The sequence below is a fragment of the Gobio gobio genome (genome assembly GCF_949357685.1).
Source record: "Gobio gobio genome assembly, chromosome: 13".
In the NCBI taxonomy this organism is placed as follows: Eukaryota; Metazoa; Chordata; class Actinopteri; order Cypriniformes; family Gobionidae; genus Gobio; species Gobio gobio.
The window spans coordinates 46,148,743-46,173,342 of NC_137106.1; the positions used below are offsets into that span (position 1 = coordinate 46,148,743).

The 24,600-nt window shown below is 40.7% G+C and overlaps 1 protein-coding gene across 1 annotated transcript; it reads right to left on the minus strand.

Moving 5' to 3' along the window:
- Nucleotides 1–315: 315 nt before the first annotated feature.
- Nucleotides 316–23,500, minus strand: LOC307136631 (tripartite motif-containing protein 16-like). Its single transcript, XM_079833825.1, has 6 exons — nt 22,824–23,500; nt 19,621–19,716; nt 19,301–19,534; nt 3,189–3,348; nt 3,000–3,035; nt 316–2,780 (listed from the first exon to the last, which is right to left on the minus strand). Exons 1-6 carry the CDS (start codon nt 23,394–23,396, stop codon nt 2,224–2,226), a joined length of 1,656 nt encoding a protein of 551 aa, XP_079689951.1. The 5' UTR covers nt 23,397–23,500; the 3' UTR covers nt 316–2,223.
- Nucleotides 23,501–24,600: the final 1,100 nt, after the last annotated feature.

The window sequence follows — 24,600 nt, forward strand, 5'->3', positions numbered from 1 at the left end:
ATATATATATATATATATATATATATATATATATATATATATATATATATATATATATATATATATATATATATATATATATATAATTTACTTGCCGTACTTGAAAATTGCATTTCGGACCTAACCGCGGGAAACGATGACGGAATCACATGATATTTGGCAGATCCGTCAAGGGTTGTGTGCTGAACGTGCTGTCATAGCTTGGAATGCAAATGTAGTCAGGGCTCTGAGAAAATCGCTTTGTTACTTTCGTCCCGAGTTACTTTCGCCCCGGTTCTCCCCTATAATATTTAAACATCAATATGAAGCAAAATTCGCTTTAAAAACATTGATTAATATTAAGATACAATTTATACAAAACGAAATTCAGTTTAAAGAAAGCAATTAACTTTCTAAAAAAACAACAACAACAACATAGGGTATAATATTTAAACATCAATATGAAGCAAAATTCGTTTTAAAAACATTGATTAAAATTAAGATACAATTTATACAAAACGAAATTCACTGTAAAAAAGGCAATTAATACTCTTTATCTTAAGTTTAATCTTAAGTTCATTTATGAGACCCGTGCAATGCAGCGCTAAGGCTATTGTCTGTTATATTGACTTCTTATAAAATAAGAAGCAACTATATCAAAAACATTGATTCAAATTAAGATACAATTTATACAAAACGAAAACAGGCCAAATAAATCTTGTCTAAACAGTCTTGCCATGTTGCATCAGGATTTACATTTAAACTGTCTTTTTGCGTTTCATATTCACAAATGCTAACAGAATAAACTTAGCCTACCACAATGAGCTCTGAATCAGCTTTCCGTGAGGATAATTATTCCAGGATTATTACTCAAAGCGATGTATCTGAACCATTGCTTCACTAGTTGTGTTTGCATGAGTGGATGTGTGTCTGGGTGTCGACGCATGGATCATCTGTATTTCAATCTGAATGAGCGCGCGGTCCGTGGGCGTGGCTGCATTAGCGAATAATGAGTCGACTGATATCTCCCACTTTTCACACAGATTACATAAACACAGAATATTTGTTTTCGTTTTGATTCACATGATTTAAAGGTCCTGTTCTTCGTGATCCCATTTTTCAAACTTTAGTTAGTGTGTAATGTTGCTGTTAGAGCATAAATAATACCTGTAAAATTATAAAGCTCAAAGTTCAATGCCAAGCGAGATATTTTATTTAACAGAAGTTCCCTTTCAAAGCCTACAGCGAACGGCCAGTTTGGACTACATCCCTGTACATCCTGCTTTAATTACGTCAGTAGAGCAGTTTGTCGACTAACCTCCGCCCACAAGAATACGCGAAAAAGGGGGCGTGGTCTTGTTGCTCCCTCGTGGAGAAGAGGATGTGTTGCGTTCAGTTCGGTGGCGTTTGCATTTGTCTCCATGTCGTTCAGACGCTGTTATTTTCATCCCGGAGTCAAATCACCTTTGTTTGGCCTTCAGGGGCTGTAGTTTGAGCGCGTTCATCTCCCCGTTATGGTAAGAGGCGTGACCTTTCCGGGCAACGTGCGCTCTGCGTGCCCTAAGCTGCTGTCGAATCACAACACGGGAACCGCTGGCACAATCAGAACTTGTTACGTATTTCTGAAGGAGGGACTTCATAGAACGAGGAAATTCTCAGGCCGTTTTGAGGACAGTGAAAACAGCGGTATACAGATAAGTAAATTGTGTGAAAAATACTGTTTTTTTACACATGAAACATGAACACATGTTATATTGCACACTGTAAACACAATCAAAGCTTCAAAAAAACACGAAAAACGGGACCTTTAAAACCTGACATTTCAACGTTTCTTTACGTTATGTCTCATGTTTGTGTGTCAAGGTTTCACAAAGCTACAGATCATTTTCTGAAGAGAATCAGATTAGACATCATTGAGAGAGAAGCTGAAGATCACGAATCATGTTTGTTTCCCTTATTTTGCAAAAAGCACAACAATTTGTTTTTATTGTTACTGTACACAAATGAAAATAGAGACTTAGCAGAATATAATGATGTATAACACTTGCATGAATGATAAAAAACGATAAAAACGAATGATAAAAAGTTATTTGAGTCTCTTTGGCACTGATAAGAAAAAAAGTGAGCCGATCGCGCCGGCGCGACCGCCGACTCGAGGGGGTTAATGTAATGAATGAGTGAATGTAAGTATTATCGGTAGAATCTCTCTACAATCTATTCTGATTCATCAACTGATTCATTCATTCATTCAACTGATGCACTATTCTGATTTATCATCAGTTTCACTGATGATCCAGGACCAACACCAAACCCAGGATAGAGCGGTTGAGTGAATGTGGTCTGGACTGTGTGGATGAGGCTCATTGTGTCAGAGACGCTGTAGAAGGACATAGTTCCTGCACTGTGATCCACATACACTCCTATTCTACGGCTGATGGGCTTTACTGGAAGTTTAGTCTCTATGTCATTGTGTCTGAATGAGTAACTGGAGGAAGAGCAGATCAAACTCCAGGATTGATCATTAGATCCAAACACACACTCTTTACCCCCTCCCTTCCTGCTGATGCAATTATATGACACTGATATTATCACACCAAACATTTCGCCACACCACTCAATCTCCCAGTAACAGCGTCCACACACACTCTCTCTACACAGCACCTGACGATTATATCCATCAAATCTGTCTGGATGATCAGGAAATGGCTGCTCTGTGAGAGTGAATGTAATCACGCTGTTTCTCTCAGACAGACGGAGGAGTTTGTTCAATGTGTTCAGAAGCAGAGTGGACTGATGGGAATCTGATGAAGAGAAAACACATCAAAATTAGGAATTAAGAATCTGATCTTTTAATGGAGCTAAACTCTTCATGTTCAATATATCAGCAGTGTCTCAGTGTTGTTTAATCATCATTTACACGATCAACTCTAAAACTCTTCTGTCATGTTTTCTTTCTCCTTCTCCAGGAAGATCATGAACACACTCAGTGAGTTTTTCTGCTTCTTTTCTTAGTGACTTACATTGTAGGAAGTCTTTCCTTGTCCTGGGAACAATGTCTGTGGAAATCAACAGACATGAAGAGTGTGATTATCATGTCAAGAGAAAATGATCCCTGCATCCGTTCCTAAGACATTTCTAACATGATCTTCTACATGATATGAGATGATGGAGGATCACTTCTGAGAGCGGGTGAATCTCCAGGACTTTACCTCTGTCAGAGATCTTCTTCAGCTCCTCTTTGCAGAAATCCTCCAGTTTGTCCTTTAGCTGACGGACAGATTCTCTCACGCCATCAAAAGAGGAGGGAGAACCGAAGGGATTGTCATTTACGTCTGTAGATTCAAGAGGAGCTGAGAGAGACTGGAAACTCTACATAAAAGAGAAATCAAAGCTCATCACCTCCACACTTCAGCCAATAACCTGCACTACTGTCAGATTTGATCTTTAGTAACTCCTCAATCCAAACACTTTCACAGCATCAGCTTAAGTCTTCTCATATTCATTATATCATAATATAGCTATAAGATCTAACGTTTGACACGTATACTATATGTAAACTTTCTAGGAAAACAATTGATCAAACCTCTTGCAATGACATAAATGTAACAGATCAAGCGCATCAATGGCGTCACATGGCAGGTTTGAGAAGATTTGATCAGGAAAAGCAGTTAAAAGGAAATTAGTAGATTGACCATTATTTACAGTGCACAGCATAGAAATTCAGAAACATAACAAATTAAGCAAATACTCTTGACTTAGAAGACATGTTAGAGTTCTTTAGAGATACAGTATGTCCCAGGAAGTCTGATTGACCAATTACCAAAGAAGCATATTCAAATTATTCAGGAAAATAAGATTCTTATCAACGTGATAAAATGTTGTTGCATAAATAAGTACACCCTCCTGAAAGTTACTAAGTAAACTTACACCAGAAACATATTTAGTTTTAAGGCAATTCTAGATCAACTGGTAAGTATGTTGAACCAAAACAAAGAGAAGTCATTTCTTGACCATTAAAAGTGTTATATAGCCCTCTGAATCATTCTCAGACTTAATGTTGACAACAATTGAACCACTTAGGAGAGAACTGTCAGGAGACTTATTTCTTAGCACAAAAGAGGACAGTACAAGAGGATTGCCAAATCATTGACTTGTATAATATAGACTTCTGGGAATCTATGCTCTGGTCTCAGGGGACCAAATCAATCATTTTGGATCTAACAGCATCTAAAATGTTCTGGTGTTGCTAGAGGAGGAGTACAGTGAAAAGGTTCCCACAGTGAAGTTCAGTGATTAGTAAAGCTTTTATATAGGGATGTATGAATGCTGAAGGTGTGAGATAGTTGTGCTTTATTAAAGCGGTTTGAATCGCCAAATTTCAGCAGTTTGGCGGTTTTATACGCGATCCGAATCATGATTCGGCTCGCTGATTCATAACGCTTCGAAGCTTCATGATGCCGTGTTTTGAAATCGTCATCACTATGTAAGTCGTTATTTAGGGTTTTTTTGCGCACAAAAACTATTATCACAGATTCATAAAGTTATTTTAGAACCACTGTAGTGAGATGGACTTTGTTACGACGTCTTTAGTACCTTTTAAGGGTCTTGATAGTGAACCGTGCCATTGTGCCAATGGAGGCCTTTCAGAGCCATCAGATTTCAACTAAAATATCTTCATTTCTGTTCCGAAGATGAACGGAGGTCTTACGGGTGTCCAACGACATGGGGGTAAGTAATTAATGACAGAATTTTCATTTTTGGGTGAACTAACCCTTTAATACTGTCATGATTTCACCCACCAATGTGTGATGTAATACAAAAACGTGAAACATGATACCCTCTCCTCATTCCCTGCGTTGTTGGGTATTTTTTCAATGTGACAATGACGATATGCATTCTCCCACGGTGAAAACCCTTCTGTGGACATGTATTTAACCCAGTCTTAACACTCTTAAACACCTGTGGGGATTCTGTAGAGATGAGTAGAGAAACACTTTATCTTACCACTAATAGTTATCTTACCAGTAAAAGTTCTTAGTTCAGAGTTTTCGCTTAAAACCTATTCACAAAGCTGCAGAGACCAACTTTTACTAAGGAACAAAGATAAGTCTTAGATAAGGGTGGGGTTGACCTCGTTGCTATGGATGATGTAATCACGCTTACTAACTATGACCACAGTGATTGGCAGATAGTGGAGGGGTCTCTGTCAGTGATTTGATGAAAAATTCCGAGCTCGGAGCCCACAATCCCCTAGGACAGCAGCCAAATAGGCTTATTTTACTCTATCCGATCATTTGTAAGTGTAAACTCGTGAAACAACTGCCACAAGTAATCAGATATTATTTCCTTTTTAATTTATTTATTAAATATAATTTTTTGACATTTTTGCCTTTTTTATGATAGGACAGTGAGTAGACAGGAAGCGAAGTGGAAGAGAGAAAGGGATAAATGTCCGCAACAGTCATTTAGAGCTGGTCCGAATAGGGCTGGCTCTCTCTGCATGGGCGAACCACCTGCTATTGAGCCCTCGATCGCCAGGCACCTAAACCCAATAATATCTGTCTGCAGAGCCGCAGAGCCACAGTTTTACCCCAGCAGCAGTTTCACCCCAGCAATTTTGCCCGCGCATGCGCAGTTTCACTACTGTTCTGTCCCAAAACTATCTGATGGTTACTGTTGCTTCTGCTGTTATTTTTTGCATATGCTGTAGCTAGCAGGCCTTCAGGCTCCTTTACTGAAATAAAACAATGCTTGTGTCATGAACACTTTAATCTTTTACGTTTTCCCTCCAAAAACGAACAGTCTGGTATAATAAACACACTTTATATTTCAAACCCTGGTATAAGAAACAAACTTTCGAATAGACATTCAAAGGGTAATTAATTCCTCAAGTTGATTATTTCTGCCTGGGGTAAATGCATATATTTGAACACAAATAAAACTGAATTTCAAACAGGCTGAAAGTGTGAGCATATTATTAATTTCTTGGGGACATAACCCAGAATACAATTTAATTTACATTTATTTATTATTTATTAAATTTACAATTTACATTTTAAACATACCATTATTTTACCATTACCATTGATCACTATAAAATTATACAAGCGTAATTATACAAAAAATAAAAAATAAAAAAATTCAAATTTCAGGGTTATAAAAGGATGACACGCTAGCATTTTTGTTGTCCCTAACCTCTGACATGAATAAGTGCAAGAAGAGCATTTTGAAAACTTAGGGAAATTATTCCCTTCCAGTGCTGTAACATGCATCTCGGCGACATAAAACTCTCACGATTAAATGCGCATGCGCGAGTAAAACTGTAGTTGGGGTAAAACTGTGGCTCTGCGGCTCTGCAGTCAGACCCTTCTCCCTCAACCCAGTCCAGGGAGGATGGCGTAAAAAGATGGACCGTTTTTTCTGCCTCTGTACACCAGGCTGCTTATAAGTCCTTGGCCTTGGCCCCTGAATGTCTCCTCCTTCCTCTCCGCTTACCAGGCAGAAATTTTGGACGACCTGGGCCAACAGCTGGAGAAGGGATCTCCCTATGCTGCATTATGGAAAGAGATCATCGCGGTTAACAACCTCGTCCTCCGCAACGCTCGTCAAGCCGTCCAAACCTGCGGGTGCGCCATGACGCTTTCTCTGGTAGGAGAGCGCACGCTCTGGCTCAATCTGTCGGGCCTCCTGGATAGTGAGAAGAGACACATCGCAGGCGCCCCGGTACAGCCTGGAAGGGCTCTCTTAGGCCCCGCCGTTGCACTGATGCAACTACGATGCGATGACAAGAAAAAGGTGGACGAGGCTTTTAAGGTGTGTCTTCCTAGGAAGGCGGCCCCACGCCAGGCGCCCCCCTGCGCACCCCGGGACGCTCATGGCCTGCTGCAAGGGTCAAGGAGGAGGCCACTGCTCGTGTGGCAGCAGCGGGAGGTGATGCGTCCAATCACCAGCTGGTGCTGAGCGAAAGCGCCCTGCAGTTCGGTCAGTACCGGGGCAAAACCTTTAAATGGTTGCTCTCCAACGATGTTGGTTACGCAGCCATGGTACTGGCCGTGCATCAGCGGGAGCGTGAGGGCGGCGACACCACCAAGTCTCCCGTCATGGGCAACAAAGACGCGCTGTTGCGGTATGCTGGCCTGTTTCCAAAAATGGTGGCTGCCATCCGCGAGCGCCGGGTCAGAGAGGGACATGGTACACCAGCCCAGGAAGACCAGGTGCTTGTTGGATTTGGCAACTTTTCCACCATGTCCTTCAAGGACATTTATGAGGCGACGGACCGCGACAGAAAAGGGTATGGGTTCACATCAATAACAGAGACAGTAGAGAATGTGTAGTGTTGGGGCTTGAGCTAATTCTGTGTCTCTCCATTTCAGCTTCATCAAGTGGGTGAGAAAACAGATTGCCAGGCCAGGCACGAAAATGGAACTTTTGCAGAAGTACATTCGGAGACGAGACGCTGAGACGCAGTCAGAATCAGCGCCTCCAGGTATGACATTGTGTTGTTTTTGTAGGGTTAAATTAAAATTCTTGCATGAACTTGACACAGTTATTGAACTGAACCCATACTAGACTTGAGATGATAATCTTTTCAGAGGTGCTTTAAAGCAGAGTTTGTATTTGTCTCTTTAATGATTTTTGCATAATTTTTGCATCCTTCGTTGAAACAATCTGAATTGTGTTAAACATTATGTTAATAAAGGCGACGACTTAATTAACACTGTTCATCCTGATATTAACAGTGACTGCCTCCAGCTCAGCTTCTGCACTGGAACCATCAGATGAAGATCTGCTTGCTGCAGCGGCCCACATAGATGTTCCAGGTGAGCGTTATCTTCTCTTTAGTGGGATTAAATCTGTGGTTGAATTTAAGAATACTATGCGTGTATGTACACTATATAACCTGTTTTGTTATTATGTATTATCAGCCTTCAGATGGAGGTTTTTGGAAACAGTTAAGGTAGGAGGTGTACTACACCTTCTGGTCGTACCAGCTAACGGGGCTTTCTTTGGTCTTTTTCCTGCTTTTAATAAAATTGAATGACACCTTTTAACACTCCCCGGCTTTTTTTTCCCCCCAACACGGCTGCCATTTTTCCAACCTGCTCCGCTTTGAGCATCTATCTTTTTATCATCATCTTTTTGTCCTCACATTTTCAATCATTAAATGGATGGCTACAGCTGCAATCACTAATCTTAGCACAATACTAATGTTAAATAGTAGTACTAGAAAATAATTTTTGCACAATACTAATGTTAAATAGTAGTACTAGAAAATAACACTGATGGTGCCACTTCTATGTATCTAATTTCCTTTTTCCTTTTCCATGCAAAAAGTGGTGACTCAACAACCACCCAGTCAGCCAGAACCTCTGCCTTCTGCCATGGGAGCTGCTGCGCCAGCGAAGCAGCCTCTGCCCACAGAAGAAGTAAGTAAAATGCTCAGATGGGTAGCCAAAATCAGAAAAAACAGACCCACATGATTTTTCTTTTTCTTCCCCTTACAGCTGCTGCTGCCTGAAGGCTGGAGACAGACCCTGCCCAAAGAGCAGCATCTGTGGGTCAGTAAGGCTCTGTTCACCAGAGACAAGTCTGGGAGGCTGGCTCTGACTAAAAACTTACGTCTCTGGTGGCATCCTCCTGGGCCCCGTCCTCTGTATTCCCAGCCTCCTTCATCACCTGACTCCTTTTATCATGCCAGGCTGTGCCTGTGGGTCCCGTACCGCTTGTGGTCGTACAGGCTGCTTTGCTTACAGCCCAACTGTCACCGTCTTGGCTTCCCGCTGACAGCATGCGGGATGTACAGGACAGTCAGGAGGGTCTTGGATATCAGTGGCTGGTACTTCATGGCTACTGAGTACCTTGAGTGCCAGAAAAAGCTTGCAGCCTGGTCCCAGGATATTCTTAGCCAGCTAGATCCTGTCCACAGGGAAATGTTTCCCGCGGTTTTGACCTACAGGTTGGTACACCGGTTTTTTTGTTGTTTTTTTAACGTTTTAACATGACAATGTCTCTCATGCTCATTAGTCTGATATTGAACTGTGCTTTTTATTTTTTTTTTATCGTGCAGGCTGTCCTGTGATAAGGAGATAGTCAGGTGGATGCGGGGGCGCTCATTGGGGAACAGTGCGACTTCGGCTTACCGAAACCTGTGTGTCAGGCACAGGGAGCAGTGAATTGCCCAGACGACCCACTATCTCTCTGTGATTGGAAAGTTCACCCACCATGCCACAGACCCTAGCAGTCTCGCTGCCCAGCTTCCTCAGATGACACCTGTGCCTTGTCCGGCATGGCTGCTGTCAGTTTACGCCAAAGACGTACTGACACGGCTGCCGGAACTAAAGGCAAGGGTGACTTCTGTATATGGATCCATCCTGAAGATGGATTCCACTAAGAAGGTAAGAAGACACATGTTCATAACATCACCATTAGTAGAGCCTGGTGTAGGCTGCGTCACACTTTTTTATTCTTGTGGATTTTTCTGTCACAAAATGATATTTAATTCAATGTAAACAGACGGGTCTTTCCATATTAATACTTCTTTTCATCTCATTTCAGGTCACTAAGAAGCTGGCTGGTGAGGCTGCTGGCACAGCGGCATGGGTCACGGATGTGGGCAACGAGTTTGGCCAGGTCCTCATCTGTGTCCTCACTGAGGCGGAGGGTGATGGCCTGCTCCCCATGTGCTCCGGACTCGTGGAACGCTACCGGAGAGCTGGAGAAGCTCCTCCCCAAGTTCTATACGTGGACCGGGACTGTTGCTCTGCCACTGGGAAAGGAAAGGCGGCAGCAATGTTTACGGAGTGGGACCGGCTAATCGTCAGGCTGGATGTGTGGCACTTCATGCGGAGGTTTGCAATAGGAGTGACCACCGACAGCCACCCGCTTTATGGCCCCTTCATGAAACGCCTCACCGCTTGCATTTTTGAATGGGATGCTTCGGATGTGGACAGGCTGAAGGAGGCCAAGCGGTCGACAGGAGGCCAGCCCACCCCCAAAGAACTTGCTAAGCATTGCCGTCGCCGCACTCGGGGGGCCCAGGAGACAGGTTTGCATTACTCAAAAAATACAGTTTGTTGTTTATTTGTGTGTGTTTCCACTATATATATTTTTTTCTTTTCTGAATTTGTTTTTTAGGTACAAGTGCAAATGCTCTGCATTTCCAAATGTACATGTTGGAAGGGCTGGTGCAGTGGAACGAGGCACGTGGCGCTGCTGCAGTTGAAGGCGCCAGTAGGCAGGACATCTGCTATGGCGGCCCGCTGCTCCAGTATTGCAACGCACTGAGCCAGCAGCTTCTGGGTCTGAAGCTGGCTCAGGATTACACCAGCCCTGGTGAATACACAGGTATTGTGTTCATGCAGACATTTTACTTTAGCTATTTTTCACCCGTGTGTTATTAAAAACATGTATGTGATACTCTCTTTATTTCTACTATTTCTACAGGAGAGCTCATCGGTGTGGAATACTTGTATTCCCAAACCAGCAGAGCGTTGCAGGAGGACTTAGGTGCTGATCCTGATATTCCGGATGGGATTCAGGATGAAGACCTGCAGGGTGATTTGGAAGGGGATGAGGGGTTTGAGGACATATGCCTTGATGAGCCCATTGAATTTATGGAGCTCGAGGGCAATGTCCTGCAGCCCCTTCAGGAACAACCTGCAGGTCTGTCTGCAGCTGAGTCTTCCTCTCCTGCCTCGTCCACTCAGAGCCAGGTAAATGAATACCCATAAACACACTGTATACACTGAGTTTTTATGCTGTGTGAGGTTGTTGCTATTTTGTACAAATGAATGGCTGACTGTAGATTCTCACAGTGGATATACAGTCATGAAAAAAAATCCTTTAATTTTTTTTATTTTTTTTTTACATTTATAATCGAATATATTCTTTCTTTTTTTTTCATGTACAGATGGAGAGTGTGGGACCAGATGGCCAAGCTGGTTATGACCACGTCATTAGGCTGGCCGACAGTCTGGTTGCCCTGAGAAAAGAGGGGTTTGTTACACAGAGTAAGGTGAACGAGATCATCATGCTCTGGAACAACCTTTCTGATTATGACAAGGGCCCTCTCATCTATACCCCCCGCCACCGTGACAGACTATTGAAGGGTCGCTTCAAGGTCAGCCATTCTAAGACCAACGTGACCCCTGGCACCGATAGTCTGAAGAGGTACTGGTTTCTGTGTTTGTCTTACTTTGTGTCTAAGTTATCATTAGACTCTCTTGAAGGTTCTTTATATTTTGGCTATAATCATAAACAGTCTCGTAACCAGAGATGTATAGTAACGAAGTAGAACTACTTCACTACTGTACTTAAGTACTAAAAGGCAGTATCTGTACTTTACTAGAGTATTATTTTTTTCTCCTACTTCCACTTTTACTTCAGTACTTCAGTACATATTTTCGATGAGTTTAATACTTTTACTCCGATATTTTTTTTATGTGCTGCATCGTTACTCGTTACAATTATAAAAATGTAATGAATCATTCCATTCCAAACCCACATTACCGCGCATGAGAGAGAGAGAGCGCGCGCGAGAGCGCGAGAGAAAGAGCGCGCGAGAGAGCCCCGCGAGCGCGCATTCACTGTCTTTAAAACAACACGAGCGTCTTGCGCTCAAATTGCTCTCTATTTGTTTACATAGTTAATGTGCACTGTGAAGTAACATATACAAACAATGAACAGCTGTATTTTTATTAACTAAGATTAACAAAGATTAATAAATACAGTAACAAATGTATTGATCATGGTTAGTTCATGTTAGTTATTAGTCTTAACTAATGTAATGTTAACAAATCAAACCATATTGTAAAGTGTTACAAACAAATCATTTACTCAGAACACCTCTTGAAATGAGAATATAAGTGTGCTTACCCCATTTTTTTTAGTAAGAGTGGTTATAGTAAGATTTAATCTTAATGAACTACAGTATTTTCAGGTTATTTATATGACAATATGTCGAAAAATTACCTACCAACATTGTGATTGTCCTTTAGCTTAATCATTTGAAATAATAAAAACAATATGATGTTCAAACTTTTGACTACTTTCTTTAATAACTACATAACACAATACTTGTACTTTTACTTTCAGTACTTGAGTAGTACATTTTAAAATAAACTACTTGCAATACTTAAGTACAAAAATTTTTGAATACTTTAGTACTTCTACTTAAGTGTGGTGCTTAAAGAGCACTTCAACTTCTACTCAAGTCACTTTTTTGATAAGGAACTTGTACTTTTACTCAAGTATGTGTCTCTAGTACTTTATACATCTCTGCTCGTAACCACTGTTATTCACTTGTTTGGCCGCTATCTGTATAATAGTCTGATTAACTGTACCTTCCTCCTTTTTCACTTTGCAGATGCTTCCTTGGTGAAGGTGGGCCAGCTCAGTGGCCAAGCACAAGCCGTATAGTGGAAGCCATCTGCCTGGCTCTGTGCCGGATTTACCCGGCCGGTCAGACTGTCGCCGGAGTCCGGGTCAACCGATGGGCTGCCATCCTGAGGGATTACAGGCTGATCCGTGATGTAGTCCTGGGCAGCCCCGGTATCATGGCTCAAACTAAATTAAAGCTCTTTGAGCTTAATCAACTGACAATCTCCCAGTGGTAGGTTCAGTAATTCATTGTACATGTTTTCATAATTGTCTGTTTTCATATCCATAATAATCTTTACACACATGTACTAATTATTGTCTTTTCTGTACATAGGCACAATGCACAAACAAAAAAGCAGGAGAGGGAGGTGTTGCAACAGGACATTGAGCCTTTTACGGCTCCTTTGGTGGCCCCTGAACAGCTCCCGCCGGTGCTGCTAAAATTACCGGAAGCCATCCAGCACGGACACTCATCCTTTGTGTTTAAAATACGTGAGGATGCTTCCGGACAGGCAGCACCACGTTCTCGAGGCCAGCCTCCTCCAGTGGGCTCAACACCAGCACCTACACCTACACCTCCTCAAGTCCCTCCAGGCACAGCCCACACTGCCACTGCATCTGTACCTGCATCTGCTACCTCACATGCCGCTTCTGCATCTCTTGCCACACCCATGCCTGTTGGTGCTGTGCCCGTACCTGCTCCCCTACCTGTTGAAGGAGCACCTGCACCAAATGTGACGAGAGTCCCCAGGACCACAGCGTGGCGGCGAAAGAAGTTGGCCGAGGCAGCCGCAGCAGCTGAGGCTCGAGGTTTGAACCCAAGAAAAAGACAAATACCTCAGCAGTTCATCTGCCAAAAGTGTGGCCAGCCAAAGACTAAAGAATTTGGCCACAGCCAGTACCGGGGTGTCCACTTCTGCGCTCAGGTTTCTGGTAAGACAGTGGCACAGTGGATGGAGGAAGTGAAGAGAGGAGATGCAAAATAAGCAAGGACTTACTACTAAATGTAGTTATTTCAAATATTTTTTATTTTCTTTTGAATGAATAAATAATTATATATAAATATATATATTTATATATTAGAGTTCATATATGTGTATATATATAAATAAATATACATTTTCCTTTTTCAAATGTCTGTGTACATTTCTGCTTTATTAGATATGTGTGCAATACTTAAAGTATACCAAGAACGAGTGACTCAAAAAAATCTATTGAATAACAATATTATGACATGTATAAGGGTTTGAAATACCTTAGTAATTTTATTGCATTACATTGCAATACAATACTATTTAAATATCATACAATACGATATTATTTAAACATAACAAAAGGTTTAACATATTTTAAAATAATTTATTATACATTAAATATGATTTAAATTACTTCAAATATAAGGGTCCTGAATGTAATTTATGCATATGGTATGAACAAGACATTTTTTGTAATTCACATTCAAACTATACTAATAAAATACTATTTAAATATAATACAATAACATTTAGATAGAATATAATTTTTTTTAATATTATAACATGCATTTAACTATTTACATATAGTATGATTTTTTCAATTTACTATATAAAAGCTCCTGAATAACATTGATGCATAAAGTTAAAACAATAAATGCTATGGAATTTGACATAAACATTCAAACGTTGAGTGTTGTAAACAAAAATAATATGTTTAAATATAAATAGATTATTATTATTATATGAATATTTTAAATGTAAATACTTTTTATATATAATAATGTTTAATATATTTTAAATATCATATGATTTAAATTAATTCAATTGTAGATGCATATGGTATAATTCATTCATTCATTTATTCATTCATTCATGACAGTACTACAGCACATGGCTACTTAATATGCGTATGTCCTGACTCAGGAATGACACATGGCTACTTAATATGCCTTGCTCAGCCCGCCCCCAAGGCCCGCCCCCTGAAGAACCCCAAATTAACTTTTTTCTCTCATTTTAGCAGGATGAGCACCCCATGACCCCACAGGTGACCCTGTTGGCGTTTTGGGGTCCCCAACTGGGAGTTCAGGGTCATGGAAGGCTCCCAGGAGCCCCTGGGGGCACAGGGGGGCCACAGAGAAGATCCATCGGGTTCTTATGCGCTTGCCAAACCCACTGGCCCTGTGTCTAACTTTCATCAAGGAAAGGAAAGGCCCTGCAACAAGCCCCCGTCACGGCAGAGCAACCCACCCTCTGTTAAGCCCTGGGGGAAACCTACTCCTGCCTCTGCGGGAAAACCCCCAAACTATACCCCCACCGACTCTAAACGCAAGCGGCCTGCCTGATGTTTGGCCGATGGGGGCTTTGGGTCCACGTTCTGGAGCGACAAGCTTTTTGGTCGCTCTTCCTGCCCCAGAGCCCCTGTCCAAAAGACGGAGGGTCTCTTCTGGAGGGTGCCCCCCCTCCCATGGCATCCCCTTTGGCCTCACTCTAAGCCCTCTGACCTTCTGTCTGTGCGCGGAAGCGGGCTTGACTCCCCTGACAATGTCTGGTCTACGGACTTTGACATACATAGATGATTGGCTCATAATAGCCGATTTGAAGGAAAAAGTTGCAGGACACCTGCCGTGTGCTCGCGCACATCACATCTCTTGGCTTCAGGGTTAATGTGAACAAAATCAATTTCACTCCCAGCCAGAATGTGATCTTCCTGGGCCTGGAGCTGAACTCAGTCTCCATGCGAGCACGTTTCTCTCAAGAGCGCGTTCTCTCTCTGATGAACTGTCTGTCACAGTTCAGAGAGGGGGCGAAGGTGCAATATCGCACATGTCTCAGGGTCTTAAGGCTTCATCTATCCAGGTTTTACCACTAGGACTCCTGAGGATGAGGGCGTTCATGAAAAGGGTTGTGTCACTACATTTCACCCCGTTACACGATCTTTGTCACTCTGTAACAGTTGCCGCAGCTCTACGCCACTGGAAGAGCGTGGACTTTTATGCACAGGGACCCCCTCTGGGGACGGTTATGTTGCGGAAAGTTGTGACGACGGATGCGTCGATGATGAAAGAGAACAAGAGGTTACTGTCGCAACCCCAGTTCTTTGAAACATCGAGTGGAGAGATCTACCAGCCTTGCCCCACTTGCTGCATGACAAGTGAATATACTTACTGATGAACAGTACCGCGTACAGGCTTTATATGCCCACAAGTAAGGGGTGGTGCCTTACCGGGCATTGGCTGTGTGCTCCTGCCTGTCTTGCCAGACTTGGTGCAATTGGATGCTTCTGCAGAGGTCAGGTCCCATAGGTGGATCTCTCCCCCGAATGCTTCAGAGAACTGGGGTTACAACAGTAACCTATTGATGGCATTCATTGTGAGAGCGAGGAGCTGAATGACAAGATGATCGCAGAAGATTTGGTTTCTAAGCAAAATATAAAAGCGCCTATTTAAGGGAGTTTGTCATTGTACTATTTTGTTGTTGTTTTTTTCCTTAAGAATAATAGGCTAAAGAACCCACAATTCAAGCAACCCGACCCCGAATTGGCACACCGAAAGTAAACTGCACACGGCTGCATTTGTTCACAGCCGCTTTGTGCACAAGCACTGTAATGTGACGGTCAGGAAAAATTCTCACCGTCACATTCCTAACGGGTAAAAAGGCTAATACATTTTGATTCTTTTATTCTATTTTCCACAATGTCAAACCAATGCAGCTTAATCCAAAATGCAACCAGAGGCATGTGCTTCTTTCATATAAGCTCATGCGGTTGTGCGCTCTAGACAGAGAATACTCCGTTGCAGGGAACACTAAGAAACTGTCCATCCTATTAAAAACTGCTAGGCTATAAATGAATTAAAAAACATTAAAAAAAAAAAAGTATTGTACTTCGCCAGATTTTATAGTGTAAAAATATGCATGCGCGAATGAGATTCGTTTCGAGGGGGATGCCAGGTGTGTGCGAAAAAAAACAAAACACGAAAATTCAAATTTGAAAATGGAATACCAACCCATCGAATTCAAATATTCTTGTCCAGCCCTACAGTCATTATGATTGTTTGTGATTTGGTCTTTGACTTAGGAGTCTTCTTGACTACTCCTAAGATTTAGGAGCTAATTTTAGCGCTAAAATGCTTTGTGAAATACTCTTCGAGCTAAAATTTTGTAGTCCTAAAATTAGGACTGACACACCCATTATTTTTAAGAGTTTCTCCTAAATCGGCAAGTTAGGAGCTACTTTTAGCCTTAAGATGTTTAGTGAATACGGCCCCAGGGCATTTAAGGAGGTCATCATCCAGGAGTGACAATTTATCATGAACTTGTACTCTCCATGCCAAGAAGCAATCAGAGCAGATACTTAACATTCTGGAGGACATACTAAATGGACTGCATTTATATAGCTCTTTCAACAGACCTATGGCCATCCAAAGTGCTTTACATTTGCCTCACATTCACCCATTCATAAACTCATTCACACACCGACGGCGGTGTCAGCCATGCAAGGTGCCATCCAGCTCGTCGGGAGCAGCTGGGGTTAGGTGTCTTGCTCATGGACACCTCGACACTTGGTCAGGTGGAACCGGGGATCGAACCACCAACCTTCCGGTTTGTAGACAACCTACATGAACCACTGAGCCACTGCCGCCCATTCTAAGTACTATAATATTAAAGGGGTGGTAAACCACGATTTCACTATTCTAACTTTAGCTAGCGTGTAATGTTGCTGCTTGAGTATTAACAACATCTGCAAAGTTACAACGTTCAAAGTTTAAAGCAAAGGGAGATATTTGCTTTTAAAGAAATCCATTTCTAAGGACTACAGCAAACGGCCGCTAGGCGACTACAGACATTCCTCCAGGGTTGGTGACATCACCAGCCTCAATATTTACATAAACCCCTCCTCCGTGAATATTAAATAAGGGGGGGTGAGGCCATGTTGTTGTGGTATAGTGGTATAGGCAGGAGTGGTGTTGCTGCAATGCCGACGAAACACTGTTATTTTCATCCGGATTGCAGGTCTGGGGATGGGCATTTAACATACAGCATGTTATATGCATGTGTGTTTGAGACAGAGGGGAACAGGTCTCAGATATATGCTGCCCATCATAAAGCACGAGACAGACAGGGTCGGAGGAGAAGACTGGAAAATGTGACATAATGGACAATATTCATCCGTTGCAATTCATGAGCAGTTCAGCGAGACAAACACTGCCAGTGTGTGGATGCACGACGGGCGCGCCTCCCGCTGCACATTTCACGGAGGAAAACATCCACAATCTTCGCGAGTTCAATGCAGGATTTGCACAACGTCAGCTGCGCGAGACAAACACGGCCAGTGTGTGGATGGACGACGCGTGCGGGGCTCCCGCTGCACATTTCACGGAGGAAAACTTCCACAATCTTCGCGAGTTCAATGCAGGATTTGCACCACGGCTTGTCCTGAAAGCTGGATTTACAAACAGAAGCTGTTTACGGGCCACAACCTGTAAGTCTGATTTATTTTTCATCGATGTGTTTTCCTGTAATACGTTAATTGTACGTTGTAGCAAGGAAGTAAACAGATGACAGCGCTGTTCTGCAAACCAGTCTGTTAAATGCTCATTCATACTTAACGTTATCCGACGAACACCTAACGTTACAAACACTAACGTTAAAATCTCAACAGCGAACTTGGCATTAGTGTAAATGATTCTTTGATTAGAGCTTTTATGTATTATTTATCTACAGGCATGCTAAACATGGTTTTGTGTGTGATTTGGCTACTAGTAAAGCCAGTGTTTAGTGTTCGTTTAGGGTTAATAGTTCTTGCGACAGATATTTGGCTATAATCGTTCTAAAAATACAAAAGTGCCATTCAGTAGCGATCATTATAGATCCGCAGTCTTTACTCTTGAGGACTGAACAGGTTCTGCTCGATCATCTTCACTAAAATGTTCTGGGTCTGATTCGGGCTCAAATTGGTATGGTTTTATTGACGCCATTGTTTCTAATACTGACCAAAGCACAGCCTCCAGGTAAGGGGCGTGGCGTTTCCGATAAACGTGCACTGCGGTTAGCGAATCACAACACACTGGGCCAGCTAATCAATCTGAGCCCATTGCGTATTTTTGAGGGACTGGCTTCATAGAACCCGGAAACCATCAGACCGGTTTACAAGGTGGGACAGAGCAGTGTAGAATAAAGGTAAAATATGCAATTAAAAAAAAAAGAAAAAGCATGAACACGTTACAGTGCACCCCACAAACACAATCAAGCCTTCAAAAGAATGTGTTTTACCACCCCTTTAAAAAAAATTATAATTATTTAAACAAAATTGGCTGATTTACTTATTTTATGGATATTAATGACATATTTCTCTGGTTTTATCAAGTATAAATACATTTATACTTTAATACATTTCAATTTTGCCATTTTCCATGAATTGTATTAGTGATCATTAAGAAAATACTTTTTTTTTTTTTTGTTCAGAGGGGGTGTACTCATTTATATTGTGCACTGTATAATTTTAGAGCAGTTAGTGGCTCTGAAATTCACAAGGACTCTTAGGACACAATCCCAAGGTCAAGTTTTATGTTTTAAATACGCTGAAGCCTCGCTAATACACAGCCTCGCTTTCTGTTTGAGAAAGATTAAGATTACAAAAGATTATAAAAACATAAGTAAAGAAGAAACTCAAGTTCATGGATTTCATTGTTGTAATCCATAATAATAATAATAATTTAAAAAAAAAACCAGATAAATATTAGTGAAGTTTTGAATTGTTGCTGTCTGGAAGCTCAATATATCTTCCAGAAAAATTTCTCCAAAGAGATTTCCAGGGCTGAACTGCATTTGTAAGTGCGTCTCTTTCAGAAGAAGATGATCAGTCTGACTGATGATTATATAATAACCGAACACACAGATCAACACTTCAGTCGACGGCTCATTCTGCTCTCATGAAGTGTTTCTCTATGAGTCTCTTGTTCTTCTATTACCTTCAGGAAATGAATGTGATCCTGTGAGTGTGAAAGCTGCTCCAGCTCAGCGTCTCTCCTCCTCAGATCATTGATCTCCTGCTCCAGTCGCTCCAGTCGTTCTTCAGCTCGACTCACTGCAGTCTTTTCCTGATCTCTGATCCGCTGTGTGGCCTCAGAGCGGCTTCTCTCAATGGAGTGGATGAGCTCAGTGAAGATCCTCTCACTGTCCTCCACTGCTGTCTGTGCAGAGCGCTGTTAGGACACACATCACAGTCACACAGTGGCTTCAGTGAGTCCTGACTGAGACTTCTCAAACTTCTCTTCTTCTCCAGACTCACCTTTTGAGACTGCACAGCCTCCCTCATCTGCTGAAGATCTTTCTCTCTCTGCCGGATTCTCTGCTGGACCGACCTCTGCGTCTCCTTCAGCTTGTGCTGAAGCACAAATGAATCACAGAGATGTCACTAAATCATCATGTGAAGAGTTGAATCCAGTAACAGTAGAATTATTAACCAATGGCTGTAGGATCAAACTCCTGAAGGGATGATTGACCATTTTAAATTCATAAGGCCTGTTTGACAACACAAGTGTAAGTATCATATAAGCCAGGGGTGTGCAAACTTTTTTAAAAGGGGGGCAGATTCGATGCTGTGGACACTGGGGGCCAGTTCCTTTTCTAGTTTTTAAGTATTCTTTTATATTGCTATAACTTTACATTGAATCTCCAAATTAATGTATAAACAACATAAAGTATATTTTTTATATTTATAGCATATTTTTATGACTGAATGCCATTCTCACTGATACCAATATTGCTATTGATGTCTCTGTCGCTATGAAACTTTTTTTCCTCTCACAAATTTAACCATTAATTATAGCCATTCAACATTACAGTATAATTGAGAGCTATTTTAATATTTATTAGACTTAAAAATAACAACTTTTAATTTAAGTAAACTTAAAACAATCTTCAGAAAAACCCATTATAATAAATATCATATTTACCAGTGGTCTTGGAAATATACAGAAATTTATTAAAGTTATCAAACACTAAATTCTATAATTAAAGTTATATTAATCCTTAAAAGTAGAAAAATATTGATTTCCTCTTTTTCTTTTGTTCTTAAATGTGACACTTTAATCGCCTTTTTTGTAACTTCATGACTTAATTGACGACATAACTACGACATTGCATGCTCTGGGTTTCTTTTGTGCTTTAATATGAAATTATATAGTACGTGAGATTTTAAAATATAGCCTACATATATTTAAAAAGTAGCATCCATGCAAAAATCCTTTAAAAAGGATTATTCAAGACGCTCAATGATGCACGAATGAGGCGGAATCGCGTCCATCGCGCCGAACGAAACGCGTCTATCGCGCCGCAGGACCTCCAGACGCGCGTCAACGCGCCTTTCCATTGACTTAACATGGAAATCACTCACGCCAGACGCTCTATTCGCGTTTGGTGTGAACGCAGCATTAGGAGCAATCGTGCAGTGATTGTTTTCACCAGCAGATGGCGCTGTGAGATACGTTGACTCTACTTGGTCGCATGCGCGCCGCTACTACTTCATGAAGAATGTGCCGAGTCGAGAGCAGACAGAGCGCCATTATCATCAAATATCACAAGAAACCTCGTTATCGCTTTCAAGGTAATAACATTCTAACTATTCGTTTTTAATTTAAAGTAATATTGTTTGTATGTGCTTTATAACAGAGCCTCAACAGGGTGCAGGATTGTTTTGTCCCCAAAAGTTTCGCAGTCACAACACAGTGATTACCACACATCTGAACAAAACAAAAACCCCAAACAATTACACTTGCAACCAATACATGTGCAGAATACATATACTTTCTCCTTAAAATAATCCTAAAATGCAAAATAACAAGACGAATTAAGGATAGTAAGAATTATTTTCAAGCATAAATGTAACAAAACTTTTGAAGTAAAAAAAGTAATTTATATAGTATAAACTTAAATACAATTATAAAATGTTACAATATTTGATGAATAGTTTTATTTATCATATTTATGTTTTATTTTTGTAATGTGTTTTTGTTAAGTCATGTTACTATATTGTTTTGAACTGCTTATTTACAATGGTTAAGTTAGCTTACTATTAACTGTTTTCATTGTTTTGTTTTTTATTGTATTAAATCCAGACCAAAAATCCTATTAATCAAACTAAATCATAATAATTATTAATGTTAATAATAATATAGGGACTCCACAACAACAGCAAAAACATTCAAAAATGTATTGCCCCTGTTTTTGAATTAAAATATAATAGCAAATTAGATTTTAGTGATATTTTGACCACTCAAATAGAAAATGTCCCCGGTTTCCATTTCAGAAATATGGTCACTGTTTTCACTACATTAGTTTCAAACACTACATTTTAGTGATGAGAAACATTTTCAATAAATTTAGTCATGGATTATTATCATTTAAAATGTTCGAAATAGTTTCTTTTTTTCAAATGTTTGAATTTTGTATGTCGTTATCTGTTCCAAAGTTTGATAAATCAGACACTGATGGCACAGTGCTCTGTTTTAAGTCTTTGTTTTTCAACCAAAATTGCTTTGCGCTGGTTAGGGGGTACTTATGGTTGCGCTGGTTAGGGGGTAAAATATTTCACAGGGGGTACATCACTGAAAAAAGGTTGAGAACCACTGATATAGGCTACAGTGCGCTACACGTTACAAGTTGCAATGTTACATGTTTAGTGACGGTGAGCTGCGTTTTATGCTGGGTGTGTAGCGTGCGCTCTACAATTAAAATATTGTTTCTATATAGAATGGCTTTATGGTATTTAGTCTATAAACACATTTAAAATAAATACAGATGCGCAAAACTGCAAGTTTATCACAAAAATAATCCTTTAGTCTAGTACTCATTTAATACAACATGTCCATTGTCTACATTAAAAATTATTTAAAATTAGATATCCTACATTTCTGACAAAATACCACGGTTATGATCATGTTTAAATCCATGATGGTTGAAAAGTATTCAAACTGGATCGGCTCAATGTTTCTCCTGGTTTGGGCCTGATTCAGCGCTGTTTCAACTGGCTTTCAACTAAATTAAATCACAGAGAGACTTGCAGCTCATACCGGAGACCTCTGCGCCGAACTCAAACACTACTCACTGGCTGTGTAGTGGGCGTGTGATCGAGACACTCAGCAAGTAAACATATTTGTGGGCTTGTGAGTCGTGTGCTGCGCAGTGCGCACAAGTAGCGCAGTTTCCTTCCGCTTTTGGCGCTGTTTCCCTGGTCAAAAATCTAGTACTGCCACCTTGTGTTGACATTGTGAAACTGCACTATTTGTAATTCATGCGTGGCAGGCCACATATATTTTAATAGACACGCTGCAGGCTGTTTGAAATTCATCCCCAGGCCGCCCTTTGGACACCCCTGAGAGAAGCGAAACTGACACGGATGTAAAGCTTCACATTGTGAATGATGTTACCTGATGAGTGCCAATATAAATATTGTCAGCATTATTTCATCGGTGTCTAGTTCAAAGTTCATACCTGTTTCTCTGTCCTCTGTGCTGCAGCTGATACAGTGTCATGGTGTTTATGTTCATCCATCGTACACAGCACACATATACACTTCTGATCAGTGCGGCAGAAAACATCAAGGATCTTGTCGTGTTTCGGGCAGAACATCTCCTGCAGGCGTCCACTGGCATCAGTCACTTTATGTGGCTTATGTGAGTGAAATTCCTCATGACGGTCAAAATGAGTTTGACAGTAAGACTCCAGACACACTAGACAGGACTTGACGGCTTTGTGTTTTCTTCCAGTACAGACGTCACACTGCACATCTCCATCTCCAGCGTAACAGTCAGCAGGAAGTTTAGTCTTCTTCAGTTTTTCCACTACTTCAGCCAGAAGGGTGTTTTTAGCTAAAGCAGGTCTTTGACTGAAGGTCTGTCTGCACTGAGGGCAGCTGTAGTCTCTCTTCTGATCCTCCTGATCCCAGCAGCCTTTAATACAGATCTTACAGTAACTGTGTCCACAGGAAGTGGTCACTGGATCATTCAGGAGATCCAGACACACTGGACACATGAACTCCTCCTGAGAAAATCTGGCTTCTGCCATTTTACTGCATAAATACAGATCGACACGAACACACAACAGCTCATATACACGTGACTTTCAGTTTCCCTGAACTCATGTGATTCCTGTTTCCTGGTTCTGTGTTTGAGTGAAGTGTGCAAACGTCTGATCATGAAGTCACAGATCATAAAATGTCCACTAGATGTCAGTCTCAGACACGTCTATGCAGTACTGTAGGCCAAGTGGTTTAAACAGTTCCTGACTCGATTTATCAACATACTGAAAGACATGCTGTCTTTGTATGACTGTCCTCAGATGAACATTGTCTTCTGTGTGAATATTTTCAGTTCACAAGCCTAAGTCATATCTTCATCCTTGGTTCAAGGGATCCAGGCAAATTATGTGGCTTAGACATCATATATTATATATATATATATATAAAAAAACATATCTACACATGAGATAATTATTATAAATACACCAAAATATATTTAATTCAGAATTAAATAACAGTTGTAGAATGAGAATGTCTTTTTTAAGTCATAAAAATAGAAACATAAAGTTAAAAAAAATGATTAAGAGGACAAATATCCTTTTTATGTATTTTTCTGCCGCCGCTTCAGTAGGTGACAGAGGGAAGTAAATTCCCACAAAATATTTTATTTAGCTGAATAACTCAAGTGTAAGGATATCAAACTAGCAAGAGTTTTTCTACTAGCCACAATGTTATTATTCTTATATTTATTTGTTCAATGCAAATTAACTTTGTGTTACTGCAGTTAATGCTTTCCAGCTCTTTTTGATGTCAGTCAGTGTTTCATGATTTGATATTGTATGGCTCTGTTTGACTGGCGGCTGTTCCTTTCTAAAGGTGCTGAAATTCCTGCATTAATTAATTCATAAAACAAAAACTTTGCTATATTATTGTCCTTCACTGTTGTCAGTTTTGGATTCGGCCCTTATTAGTCAAGAAATATAAACAGTCAAATTTTATTTTATTGTCAAATAAAAATGAGAGAGAGAGAGAGATGGTCAATAAAAACTCAATGTCAGTGGAGAAAGGCATATAGTTCATCATAACATCGTAATATACCTCATACATAATTCACCTGCAATATTGCTAAATGTACCCGCTTTTTCATATCAACAGAAAAATATATACACTTCTTGAGACTCCCCTGCAGTATACTGTATTAACGATATGCTAAAACCGCCCGCGCATTGACGTGATTCGGTACAACATTCT

Bases quoted from the DNA above. Each gene is read 5' to 3' on its own strand.
- LOC307136631 (XM_079833825.1), bottom strand. From the start codon at position 23,396: ATGGCAGAAGCCAGATTTTCTCAGGAGGAGTTCATGTGTCCAGTGTGT. The intron at 3,349-19,300 runs GTAATAGAAGAA...TCTTTTATGTAG, and splicing joins ATCACATTCATTTCCTGAAG to AGTTTCCAGTCTCTCTCAGC. The intron at 3,036-3,188 runs GTAAAGTCCTGG...TGATTTCCACAG, and splicing joins GAAGAAGATCTCTGACAGAG to ACATTGTTCCCAGGACAAGG.